The sequence below is a fragment of the Bos javanicus genome, chromosome 25 (assembly GCF_032452875.1).
Source record: "Bos javanicus breed banteng chromosome 25, ARS-OSU_banteng_1.0, whole genome shotgun sequence".
NCBI lineage: Eukaryota > Metazoa > Chordata > Mammalia > Artiodactyla > Bovidae > Bos > Bos javanicus.
Genome location: NC_083892.1, coordinates 20,199,895 through 20,213,423, shown reverse-complemented (window position 1 = coordinate 20,213,423; position 13,529 = coordinate 20,199,895). Strand labels below are relative to the sequence as shown.

Below are 13,529 nucleotides of genomic sequence, written 5' to 3'. Positions count from 1 at the left end.
GGCTGGGAACTCCCCCTCCCCCCCAAAAAAATTGCCACCTTAAGCTATGTCGAGAGAAACAACTTTGATGGCTGAATTTGAGAAGGCATAACATCCAGGAGGTAGCAAAGCACCCCTTCCTAAGCTCTGCCTTCCTGAGCCAAAGGTCACGAGCATCTTGCAAATTTCCAAAAGGACTGGGCCACTGGGTACATTTGCTTTGCTCCACCATAATCGCAGGAGTGACTGACTTACACAGTGTATTTTTCTTTTATTTCAACCCATCCCCAAAGCCCAGAGCACTTAAAACCTGGAAGAGCCACCACCTCCACCAAGAAAGGTATATTTTTGAAAGTTTAACAGCCATTCATTCAGCTGACTCCCAAGGAAGTGGAAGGTATCTGGAAAATGTATTTTTAAATTGATTTAATGTTGAGCCATGTTAAATGTTTTAATTTCCAAGCAATGCAATGCCCACCAAAAACATCAATTAGTCCCAATAATCAGGCAGGAATATCGGCGTCTATTACGGGATTCATTTATTTCAGCTCTGCTAAATATCTAAGAAGGAGAAATCCAATATGGCCTATATCTCCGAGGAAGGGAAATTAAAACCAGAAGAGAAGCCAGAGCAGGCCTTGGTGAAACCGGGGGCCTTGGCCTGCACCCATCGCTGGCTGGCATCTCCTTCTAGAGGGAGGATGTTAACTTGTACTAATGTCTTCATGGTGTTGACAGGAAATGGTCTCCCCTCCCCAGCGTCCCTGTCTCCAAGCTGGAAAACTAGGGAGACTGAGATGAGGTCTCCCTGCTGAGGATGCAAGCCAGTTTAAGAAGGTGTAAGACCATATTTTAATAATTATTCTTCCTTCAGTGCCTCTTCAGTTCCAAAGTCCCAGGGTCTCCTTGCCCTCGTTGAGACTCTGAGTCGGGGTGGGGGACTCCCACCCTCTGCAGCATCCTCGGGGTCTGCAAGCGCCTTGGCCAGCTGCCTGGGCCCCAGGGCGATGCGCAAACACCACTCACCACACGAGCTTGGGCATCAGGACCAGGAGAAGGTAGCCCAGCCCAAGACCCCTGGAGACCCAGGCTCCTACAAGGAAACAAGACAAGAGTTGACAGGAGGTCTCAGCAGCCCACAGAGGGTGGGCACATCGCACCCTGCACCTCCCCCCTCTCTAGGTCTTGGCTTGCTCAACCCTAAACAAGAATAATGATCCCAAATAGCAAAGGGTGGGAGGGCAAAGTATATGAGACTGCGTGAATTAGCAAGTACCAGAACTGACTCATAGGAGTCATCTGGGGAGATGGCCAAAAATGCAAATTTGGGGATCTTCCCCTGAAAATTCTGATTCAGCAAGTCAGGTACCAGGCCAGGGGATCTGGATTTTAAGTATCACACCCAGGTGGTTCAGATAACAAAGCAAGATTAGGAAACAAGATTAAGTGCCTGGCCCCCAGGAACGGTTCACCGGGCTGCCAGGACCAGCTCAGGCCAGTGGGGTGAATGGAAGGAAAGAGGATCTAGGCTTCTCCTGCATCAGAATTTCCAGATGCACCGACCCTCTGACCCCCCCAGTCTCACTTGGAAGAGTTTACCCTGCAGATATACTTGAACAGATGCAAAGTATATAAAGTCATTTGCTGCAGCATTGATTGTAGCAGTATAAAAATAGAAACAACTGAATTATCGTCTATAGAGATCTAGTTAAAGACAGTTACAGCATAGCCAGAAAACCAAGAACTGCACGGCTCCTAGATATGGACATGGAACTGTCTCTAAGGTAAATTTTCAGGTGAAAAATGCAAGTCACAGAACAAAGTATATAATAAGCTTTTGTAAAAGTGCAGGAATAATCTATGGATATGCATGGCATATCTCTGGACAGATACACAACTGGTAACACTGGTTGCTCTGAGGAGGGGAACTGGGTGACTATGGAACAGCGGGTGGAGGGTGGATGTTTCACTTCACAGCTTTTCAGACTTCTCATATTTTAAACCATGTGCATGGTCTACTGTGTGCATTATATAAGACCCAAAACACTGCAGCATTTTCAAATAACTTTTACATGTATGCAGATTATATTTCAATGAAAAAGTTTAAAGATAGTAATAAATCAAAGGACATGGCTCCCATCTGCAGAAATTGGGCATCCTCCCATCCCCAAGGGGGGAGGAGGAGGAGGGATACCTGGAGATGGTGAGGCCCCAGCTCTCTTTGAACTCTGGGTATTTGCATCTGCTCTTGCCTCTACCTGGGACACTCCCCACGTGGCCGGGGTATCTCTCCAGCTGGGTTTGCAGCTTAGATATCAGTCTTCAGGAGGTTTCCGCCGCCGCTTCCCCTCCCCGAAGCCCAGGAAGCTGCCTCTCCCCAGCGATCCCCGTGTCCTGCGATCCCTGGGATCACAGCACCCCTCGTACTGCCTCATGGTCGCCTGGGTGCTGGGGCTTCCGTCACCCCCACCCTGGACTGGGAGCTCCACAAGGACAGAGGACACATCTGGCTTGTTCACAGCTGCCTCCCCAGAGCCGAGCACCATGCTTGGTCCAAAGACGGTGTTCACTAAAGACAGGAGTCATAAACAAGTGTGAGGGCGAGGGGAGAGAGGGGAGACAGGCAGGGAGAAAAAAAAAAAAAAAAGCCGGGAAAGAAAGCCACCGCCACCCCCACCCCCGACTCCTCTGCTCAGCTCATTTCTTCGTCACCACCACTTCCTTCTGCTGCTTTCCTTCCCTGGTCTTAATCAGATTTGAAATCTCCTTGTTTATTAGGAGAGAGCCTCACCTGCCTTACTCACCAGCTCCTAAAGCAGGCTTAGCACATAGTAGGTGCCCAAAATATATCGACTGAATTTATTAATCCTGGACGGTGAGAAGGATGGAGGAGCAAAGGAACCACTGAAAGGGCTTAAGTCCTGAGAAATTCTGATTCAGTGGGTTCTGGGTGGGGTCCGTGGGGCTGGCAATTTTTAAGAGCTCCCCCCATCCCAAGACTTGCAAGTGCTCCAGAGTTGACCATTCTTTACATATGCTTGGTACGGACTGTGGGTTTTTCTCTGAATGCAGAATCTTCAAGGACTGTCAGAGACCCCACCCTGAATTTTAGGAGCCTTCTCGCCGTCCCATGTCAGGCGGGGCGGACCGAGAGACGAGGAAGGGGGATTGGGAGTGGGAGGTGGGGCTGGGTGCGTCCCGCTCACCTGGAGGAGAAAGAGAGGAGGGGGTCCGGGCGGGGCTGGCGCTCGGAGGCGCATCCAGCCAGGAGCGAGCCTTGGCGCCATCTATCGCCCGCTGGAGGCTCTGCAGCTGCAACATGCTGAGCTGCCGGCGCTGGGCTGGGGTCACCGCCGCCGCGTTTTCAGGGCCCAGGGAGGCGATCTGCTCGGCGGACAGCTCCTACAGGGGGGAAGGGGACAGCGCCCTCAGAGGCGCCCCTCCGAAACTTTCCCAAATCTCGGGCATGCGCCCTGGGCCCGCACAACTTTGCGGTACCCATGTATCTCTCATCTGTGCTACTCTTCAGGACTTTTCCTTAAAATCAGACCACTCTTTCACTACTAATATAGATGTATTATAAAATGAAAAAAAAAATTAATGGCAATTTCCAAAAACGGAAACAGGATGACTTGCAATAAGTACTCGTTTAAAATATGCCAGAAGAAGCAAAACAACTCTAGCTAGATCTGTTGGCCAACAATGTTTGATCCTGGGGCCTCTTTTAAATATATATATATAATATATATTTTTTTTTAGCTCCAAAACTGAGATTTCCTCCTTGAAGTAATCAATAGTGAAAGAGAGTTTATAAGGCGACTTAATGTGGTTTAATGCAGTGCAAGTTACCCTGCCCACAATGCTTCAAGTCCCCCACCAGAGGAACACTGATGTGGTGGAGAAAACACACGCCTAAAGGGCAAAGCTTTTCATCTGTGTCCCAGCTCTGCCACACACTAGCTGTGTGACTTGGGCAAGTTTCACAGCCTCTCTGTGCTTTTGGACTAGATGTGGGATCGCACAGAGAACTTATATCCTATGTGGATTCTCAACTCATCGCAGGTGAGTCCAGTAAGGGTTCTACAAAGGGTAAGTGCAGTGATCTATTAGTGATGTGTGCCATAGACACACAGCAGTGGGAATTCTGCTCAAGGGCCCTGAACAAGATTCTTTCTGCAATCACTTCTGCCTTAGAGGACTCGGTGATTAGTTCCAGTGGGTGTGAAATGAGATGGGATGTCAGGTGCCTCTAAAGTCATCCTGCTCGTTTTCTAAGGGTCCCAAAGATTCTGAGAAAGGGGGTTCTGCTTTCTCACCCTGACTTTACTCCTTCACATTATTCTTTCTTGTCCAGGTTGGTGCTTCCCTGGAATCATGTCATTCCCCTGCTTAGAACCCTTTCTGCCCCCGTCCAGGATGCAATTCAAGCTCTTTACACAATAATAAGGCCTTCAAGCTCTGAGTCCTGCCCCCCTCTCCAGCACCCTATCCCTCACTCCTTGCTGGCACACTTCACTCCTGGAGAATGGACAGCCATATGTGTAACCCCCAGGAGGCAATACATCCTTCTGCCTGGAACACTGTCCCTCCCTCTCACCTAACTAACCTGTCCTGCAAAATTCAGCATCACCTCCTCCCTCTCACCAGACACACACACAGAGCAGACATGCACTTCTGGCTTATACCTTACATCTACCATTAACACAGAGTCTGCATTATAAAAATTATGTATTCTTCCAATGTTGCTGCTTGCAACCCCAGGTCTATTAAACTGTTTTTAAAAAATAAATTCAAAGCGATTCCAACATTTAATTATCAGGAGATGTTACATGAAAACGAGACTTCAGGATTCTAAAAAAAAAAAAAAAAAAGGACGATCTGGCAGCAATGTTAGGCCCACACAGTCACACTGCATTGCATCCTGTGCCAGAGATGAGAAGCAGCTTTCCCAGCTTTAGACTGGCTCTCCAGTTCACCTTAATCCCTACCCAGGCCACTACATTCTTTTGTTACTTTTTCAAGCCCCTGAAGGCACTGCATTATATGCCTTCACCAGTGCCATGCCATGGGAACCTAGTCTGGTACCTACACCCTAGCACCTAGGCTGAAGCCTACCACAATGTAAGTGGCCGCTAGGAATTTTCAGAAAAGGTAAGCTGCAAAGTACATTCCAAACAAGACCAGGAGAGCGTGCTCAGCAACATGCCAACTTCAAGGACCAAGCTGCCTACCCCATGCAGAGCCCCCAGAAAAGAAGCTGAATGGGCTTTAAGGACAGCTACTTGTTTATTTCCCCTAAACAGCTTTCCTGGTAGCTCAGCTGGTAAAGAATCCACCTGCAGTGCAGGAGACACCAATTTGATTACTGGGTCAGGAAGATCTTCTGGAGATGGGATATAGGCTACCCACTCCAGTATTCTTGGGCTTCCCTGGAGGCTGACAGAAAAGAATCCGCCTGCAATGTGAGACCTGGGTTCAATCCCTGGGTTGGGAAGATCCCTTGGAGAAAGGAACGGCTACCCACTCCAGTGTTCTGGCCTGGAGAATTCCATAGACTGTATAGTCCATGGGGTCACAAAGAGTCAGAGAGGACTGAGCGACTCACTTTTCAATCCGCTCAAACCTGGTCTGTGCTGGGAACTGTTCTTGGTCCTGAAGTGGTTCAAGATCTGTTCTCTTGTCTTAAAAAGAACCAATGACGTGGCATCATGCAAGCTTGTCTAGCCTGGTGTGCCTTATCCAGTTTTGGTGGACAAAATATGTTTCCAAGTTACCCAAACAAGAACACCAGAGTCACTCTTCATCAGAGCAGACTCCCCCACCAAACCCGCTCCTAAACTTATACATCTGCTTCCCTATCCTCAATAGATCCACTTCAACCCTCTCAATTTTTTCCATAGCTGTTTGTGGCTTTCTTAATACTTTTCTTTAAATCAATTTAAATGTTTCATTTAAATTTATTTTAAAAGAAAATGTTAATGGAAATATCATCCCTCATCTACAATTCTGAAGTCCAAAAACAGTCTGAAACCTGTAAGTTTTTCCCAGAGTTTAAGACAAACTCATTTGCCAGCAAAATCTGACCTGAATTGATATGAAACCATTTATAGTCTCTATTTATTCCAATTAGTGTGCTTTGTCACAGATTTCTTCACAGAAATATTCATGTACTTGCTTACAAGGTGCTTCCCCCAGACACTGCTGAAGGTGTTCGGTTACAATACTGTAGATTCACAGAGTGATCTTTCTAAACTCTGGAAAATTCCAAATTCTGAAATATCCCAAGGGTTTGGGATAAGGGAATATACACCTGTCATACCATCATAAATAGAAAATTAGTGCCAGTGGCTGTGAAGAGAAGGAAACCATAAAAATAGACACAAATAAAAGATAAATTAAAAATTGAAGAAAAAACTTTAAAAACAAAAACAGCTAAAATTATGTTGTGATCCATCCATTGTTGGCACATAGCTCTCCTCTGGCCCCATTAGCAGAAGCAGGTTGTAGGTCCCTAGAATCCAACACCCACCATCTGCTTCCCTGTGTGATTTGAAATGGGGTCAGCTCCCATTCTCCTTGAAGAACTGAGTACTTACTTTGAATATCTCATCAGGAAGGCATTTGATTGCTGATGGCTGGAAATATGGCATCAAATCCTTATCAAGCATTCGGAGCTCTTCCTTAGTTAATCCAGCTGGGGAGAAAAAGGAATCAGAGGGTTTAATTCAAGCCATCAGAACTCCGTTTGTTTTATTAATGGCACTGCGTAATGTACAGATCTGCATGTTCTAGGCAAACATCATTCCTTACAAAAGGCCCTGAAAGTCACACTGGGGAATTAGGTTCCTTAATCAACTAAGGAAGAAAATATGTGGGTCACATTAGCCCTGATTGGTCTCCTACAAGGAAATTTATGCCCAGAAGGAGCTTCACTTTACACAAATTTTAAATTGTGTATAAATCTATTTTGGAGCCAATTAAATAACATTCTAAACCACTTTAGCTACACAGAATTACCAAGAGAGCTTGTTTAAAAAGCAGACTTGCAGATCCCCACCTTCTGCAACTTGAAGTCATGAAATCTAGGTTCTATCATAACCCTATGGATGTTCACTATATGTGGCCAAGGATTTTGTTTGTTTGTTTTTGTCCCCAGATTTAAGGTTGGAAAGGGAGAGAAAGGCATGCTCAAAGTACCTCTTACCTGCAATGGTCCCAAGCTCCTGCAAGACAAAGCTGGACCACTCGGTGGGCTCCCCAAACACAACTTCTGCCTTCCTCTTAAACTCTGCCAAGACCTGGGTACTGCAGAGCAGGGTCCCGATTCTGGCCGCCACCACCCTGGTTACAAGGGAGGGATACAGTGTGAGCCCAGGAGACTCTCCAGGCAAAATAGATATGCAAAAGGTAGGTAGGCTCAGCACCAAGAAAGGATCCAGCTAATCTCACTCCCTATTTTATCCCAGAAAGGTTGCAAAGCAGCAGGAAGCAGAGAACACCTTGATGAATAAATTAATGAATGAATGAACCAACAAATCAATCATTTGCCACTCTGTGCACTAGTATTTTGGTTACCTGAATTCCAAGATCTTTATAAGTGAGATTTCAGTGATGTTCATGGCACACAGGGCTGCACCAAGTCCTACCAAATGGAAGCTCTTCAGATCCTGGACCCTATAGCCTGAATCCTCCAGAAACCCTTGTAGAATGGATTTAGCCTATAAAAATGTGGAAGGACAAGAAATGAACCATCCAGAGATGATCAAGACCCCAAGATCCAAGGGGATAACGGAGCCAGTCTCCTGACTGATTGCTCACGCTTCTCCTCTGGACATATTACCCATTCCAAACCACCCTAGCCACTCATCCAGGTTATCCTCCCGATGGTGCCGCTTCTACTGAGTATGTCCCCTGATCTACAAAAGCCATGAAGTTCTTGTATCCTTCAACATCAAAGACATTGGTACCTTGGGTCTGGTCTGCTGGCTTATTCCCCTCATCATTCATGACTTTCAGATAGTTTGGTCATTTAAGTTCTTCTGCATTAGGATCCAAACTTTTCCAGCCTATGTTTTCACAATTTTCTGATAAAACCTTGTAATTTTCTGCCTTTACACCTTAACTCAAGTCAGTGCCTCAATCTGAAATGTCCTTCCTACATTCCCAACTGTTAAAATCCATCCTTTTATTTGGGAGTTCAAGTCAGATGTTACCTTCGTGAAATCTACCCTGAAATACATTTGCCTCTCACTCTTCAGCTCCAGAGGGTAGTACATTAAATGCTCTGGCATTTAAAACCACACAGAAATCTTTCCAATTAGCTTTGATTTTAGGGGTTGATGTGTAGTGTAGAGTCCCCTTAATTTAACATAGTGGCTATTAATTGTTCATGACTTTCCCTGGTGAGCCAGCCCTCCCACACTCTTACTTCACCTGGTCCAACTGGAGCTAACTGCATTCTGAGTTCCAGGAGTGTTCCTGGCCAGTCAGAATGCCTCTTAGCCTGACTATAGTGATTGTTTCCAGATTGGGCATGTGGTCCAGTCAAAACCAACCAGGACTTTGGCTGGAGCAATTAGAAGAGCTGAGCTTTCTTTACTCTGGACTGGACCTTGGCAGACAAACACCTGAATCTTCTAGAACTCACCACATGAAAAGAAACTGCCTCTGAACAAAGCCAACACAGAAGAAAGCAGGGTCAAAAATGGTGAGAGACAGTCCTGACGACAGTGTTGAAGCCCCTGGATCCAGCCATACTTTAATTCCACTCTTGACATCCTCTGTGATAGGAGGCAATAAACTCCATTCTTTTTAAAAATTTTTATTGGAGTAGAGTTGATTTACAACACTGTGTTAGTTTCAGGTTCACAGCAAAGTGAATCGGTTATACATATATGTATACACACACACACACACACACACACACACACACATGCTAAGTCACTTCAGTCGTGTCCGACTCTGTGCGACCCCAGAGATGGCAGCCCACCAGGCTCCCCCGTCCCTGGGATTCTCCAGGCAAGAGTACTGGAGTGGGATGCCATTGCCTTCTCCAATATACACATATATACACACATATATACATCTCTCTACTCTTGTTTAGATTCTTTTCCCATATAGGTCTTTACAGAACACTGAGCAGAGTTCCCTGTGCTACACAGCAAGTCCTTAGTGAAAAGTGAGTATCAGTCGCTCTGTCATGTCAGATTCTTTGTGACCCCATGGACTACAGCCCACCAGGCTCCTCTGTCCATAGGAATCTCCAAGCAAGAATACTGGAATGGGCCATTCCCTTCTTAAGGGGATCTTCCCCACCCAAGGATCGAACACAGGTCTCCTGCATTGCAGACAGATTCTCTACCATCTGAGCCATGAGGGAAGCCCGATAGTAATTCCTTTCAGTTATCAATTTTATATATGGTAGTGTGTATATGTCAACCCCAGTTTCCCAATTTATCCCTCCTCCCCTTTCCGCCTGGTAACCATAGTTTGTTTTCTACATCTGTGACTCTATTTCTGTTTTGTGAATGTGCTTTCATTTACACCATTTTTTTAGATTCCACATATAAGCGATATATTTTTCCTCCTCTGTCTGACTTATTTCACTCAGTATAACAATCTCTAGCACCATCCATGGTGCTGCAAATGGCATTACTTCACTCTTTTTATGGCTGAGTAGTATTCCATTGTATATATGTACCACATCTTCTTTATCCTTTCATCTGTGGATGGACATTTAGGTGGCTTCCTTTTCTTAGTTATTGTAAATAGGGCTGCAATGAACACTGGAGTGTGTGTATCTTTTTGAATTATGGTTTTCTCTGGACATATGCCCAGGAGTGGGATAGCTGGATCATATGGAAATTCATATTTAGTTTTTTAAGGAACCTCCATACTGTTCTCTATAATGCACCAATTTACATTTCCACCAACAGGGTAGGAGAGTCCCCTTTTCTCCACACCCTCTCCAGCATTTATTGTTTGTAGATTTTTTGACCAATGTCAGGTGACACCTCATTGTAGCTTTGATTTGCATTTCTCTAAGAATTAGTGATGCTGAGCATTTTTCCACGTGCTTTTTGGCCTGGTGTATGTCTTCTTTGAAGAACTGTCTATTTAGATCTTCCATTCATTTTTTATTGGGCTAACAAACTCCATTTTTGCTCAAGTCTCCTTGAGTTGGGTTTTCTGTCACTTGTAACTGGGTGAATCCTGATTAATTTTGTCTCCCTATGTTGGACTTGAGGAAGGACCCAAGTCAATCCCCTAAAGATGAGCTGCATAATAGTGTGGATTGTCAGGGATCATGGAGACAGATTATAAAGATTACAAAAAGACCAGAGCTCACAAGGCAAAGGTGGGGAGGGGACATCCAAGGATGAACATCTCCTGAGTGGGAGCGGAAGAGTCACAGTGAATCTTCCCATCTCCCTTTAATGTCAGTCCATCCTATCACACAATATGGATCACTCTAGTGTTAAGAGAAAGTGTTGGCAAACAATGTGAAACATTGCAATGCGATTCCACTTTTTAACGCAGCTGTTGCCTTTCTCTCTCTCAGGTCTGTTTAAATGCTACCTGCTCAGAGAAGACTTCCCGGATTCTCCCATCCCAAGTAGCTTCCCTCCCCACTATTTCCATGAGAACCTTGTCCATCTTCTGCTTATCCCTTATCAAAATTTGTTAAATGTTTCCTCTTGATTGCTCAACTTTTTGTCTGTATCACCAAACAGAATCTCCAAAGATGAAGACCCTATCCAGATAGTTCACTACCATATTCCCAGTGCCTGGCATAATGCCTAGCCCACAGTAGGGTACATTCTGAATAATAAGTACTTTTTTAATGAATAAATGGATGAACATCTAAGTGAGTGATTTACAGAAGCCATAGGCAATATATATTCCTTTGAAATGACATCGAATTACTGCTTCTCTAATCCAATCACATGATGGATTGGCTTCAGAGAGATTTCCTACATTTCTGCAAATCAGATTGGTCAATGTCTTCATGAAGTTTCCTTCAATGATTACAAAGCTCACAGGTGCTATAAGGGAACTTCAATTAATACTGTGCTTAGATTTAAATGTCCTTGACTGAATGGAAATGTGCATCCCAAATAATAACAGGTAATATTTACTGAATGCTTACTGTATGCCAACACTCTTTTGACCATTTACACATACTATCTTTTCTAATCCCCACAACCCTAGGAAGTAAATATTAATATTATCTCTATTTCACAGATGCAGAAACTGAGGCACAGAGAGGTTAAGTAACTATGCCAAGGTTATGCCAAGGTAATGCCAAATATGCCAAGATGACTTGAATGACTGGTTCTAGGATTACAACCCAGGCATTCTGACTTCAAAGCATCTACTCTAAGCCAGTGAAGATGTTTGGGGATGAAGGAGAGGTAGAGATTCAAGTTAGCTTTTGAACTTTTCTTATTAAGTCTTCATAAGCAGGTTTCCCTTGTTGACTCATAGCAATCCGTGCTCCCCAACTATCAGGCATGCCCATTTTAAAATGAAAGTGCAAAAATACAATTCAAATAAAATTACTTTGAAGATGCAATATTAAATTGTTTTGTCACTGGAACCTGGAAAATGCAAGCTCAGCCTGCAAGATGATAAGCCAAAATATATTTCCTTGAATGACTAGGCCAGTGTATCTGTAATGATTTCAAGACAATTAATACCAACACTTGCAGGCAATATTAACCACTGAAAGTGAATAGCTGTAAGATTTCAATCTCTCTGTTCATCCCTCTGGCTTCTATAATAGTTTTTTTCCTTTATATTGGTTTTTAAGCTGAACTATCTGTTAATGCAGTTCCACCAGGTCTGACTATTAATCTAGAAACATGCATTTAAGGGTTTGATTGGGAGCTAAAGTTGAGGAACTGACTGCAAATGATATATGCAAATGTTAGGTTTTCATATCCCCTTCAAACATATTGATAAATCTCACTGCCATCCATGGGAATTGAAAATTGGTACAAAGGGAAAGAGATACTGTAGTTTCTAAGTTGGAGATATTTTCCTGTTTTCTCCCAGATTGCAAATAGAATGATTTTAATATTGGAAGTGTGATGTGGCACTTCTTAAGCCAGTCAAAACCAGTTTTAGAGTCACAGAACCCCAGGATTATAGAATGTCAGAGTGGAAGGAACTGCAGACTGGTGGGCCAGGGGGAGGTCCAACCCTCTCATCTTGCAAGCAAGGCAAATGTTAAACTGCCAGAAAGACAGAGTGTGATGATGACAATATACTGATGACAACAATGAAAACAACTGATTTTTTTGACTACTAGGTGCCAGGCATTGTTCACAGTGAAAGTGAAAGGCGCTCAGTCATGTCTGACTCTTTGCGACCCCGTGGACTGTAGCCCACCAGGCCCCTCTGTCCATGGAATTCTCCAGGCCAGAATACTGGAGTGGGTAGCCATTCCCTTCTCCAGGGGATCTTCCCAACCCAGGATCTAACCCAGGTTTCCCGCATTGCAGGTGGATTCTTAATGTCTGAGCCAGCAGGCAAGCCCATTGTTCACATATTTAACATGTATTAACTTACTTCACCCTTAGGGCCAGGACCTCCATGTTGCCCAACTCCAGCGGGGTTGGGCAGTTCACCCCGTGTTCTATTTGAATGTTGCCACTCAGTCATGAGACACGGCAATCCTGATTGCAAGAAGCTCATGAGAGTAGGGGACATGCCTTGGTTTTGCCTGCCTAGTATCCACGCTTCCCTGATAACACCATGCTTTTCTCTTTTGTGAACCACCTGTATTCATTTCCTTTTGCTGCTGTAACATATTACCACAAACTCCGTGGCCTGAAATGACACGGATACATTCTATTATAGTTCTGGGGATCTTAAGTCCTAAAATGGGTTATCACGATGTGTTCCTTTTGAGACTCTAGATTGCATTCATTTCCTTGTCTGTTTTAGCTCCTGGAGGCTGCCTGAAGTCCTTGACTCAGAGCCCCGTCTTCGATCTTCAAACCCAGCAGTACTGCACCTTCAAATCTCTCAATGTGTCCCCCTGCCTCCACTGTCACATTGCCCTCTCTATCTAGGGCCCCCCTGCCCTCACCTCCATCACTAAGGACCCTTGTGATTACCTTGGGCCCACCAGGATAATCTCCCACTGCAAGATTCTTAACCTAATCACATCAGCAAAGTTCCTTTTGCCACATAAGGGAACTTATTCATGGGTTCCAGCGATGAGGAAGTGGACACCTTTGGGGGTCATTACATAGCCTATCACACACGTGTTCCCCATTCTCAGTTCAGATGGTCTTGATGAGATGGATTCTACTCTCTGATGTGTGTCAGGCCAACCCACATATTCTACTTCTGACCAGATTGTTTAGGACTGGGCAATTGCATGATTGGAGGCAATGCTGGGGCTGTTTCAAAAATTAATGAGAAAGAAGCGCTTTTTTCTGAGGTTGCTAATTACATGATACGTAAGCCTAGTGCTGAAAATGACAGCTGAGGGGAGGGCCGCCTGAGAACCAAGTGAACACAGAGCAGCTAAGACACCC

The 13,529-nt window shown here is 44.7% G+C and overlaps 1 protein-coding gene across 1 annotated transcript in view; it reads right to left on the bottom strand.

Moving 5' to 3' along the window:
* Window positions 1-416: 416 nt before the first annotated feature.
* Window positions 417-13,529, bottom strand: part of OTOA (otoancorin) — a 71,891-nt gene continuing 58,778 nt past the window's right edge. Inside the window, exons 24-28 of the mRNA XM_061401408.1 lie at window positions 7,555-7,697; window positions 7,184-7,320; window positions 6,576-6,673; window positions 3,186-3,381; window positions 417-1,072 (exon numbers count right to left, since the gene is read on the bottom strand). Coding sequence (XP_061257392.1) covers window positions 1,002-1,072; window positions 3,186-3,381; window positions 6,576-6,673; window positions 7,184-7,320; window positions 7,555-7,697 — 645 coding nt within the window. The 3' untranslated portion in view covers window positions 417-1,001. The remainder of the gene's footprint in view (window positions 1,073-3,185; window positions 3,382-6,575; window positions 6,674-7,183; window positions 7,321-7,554; window positions 7,698-13,529) is intronic.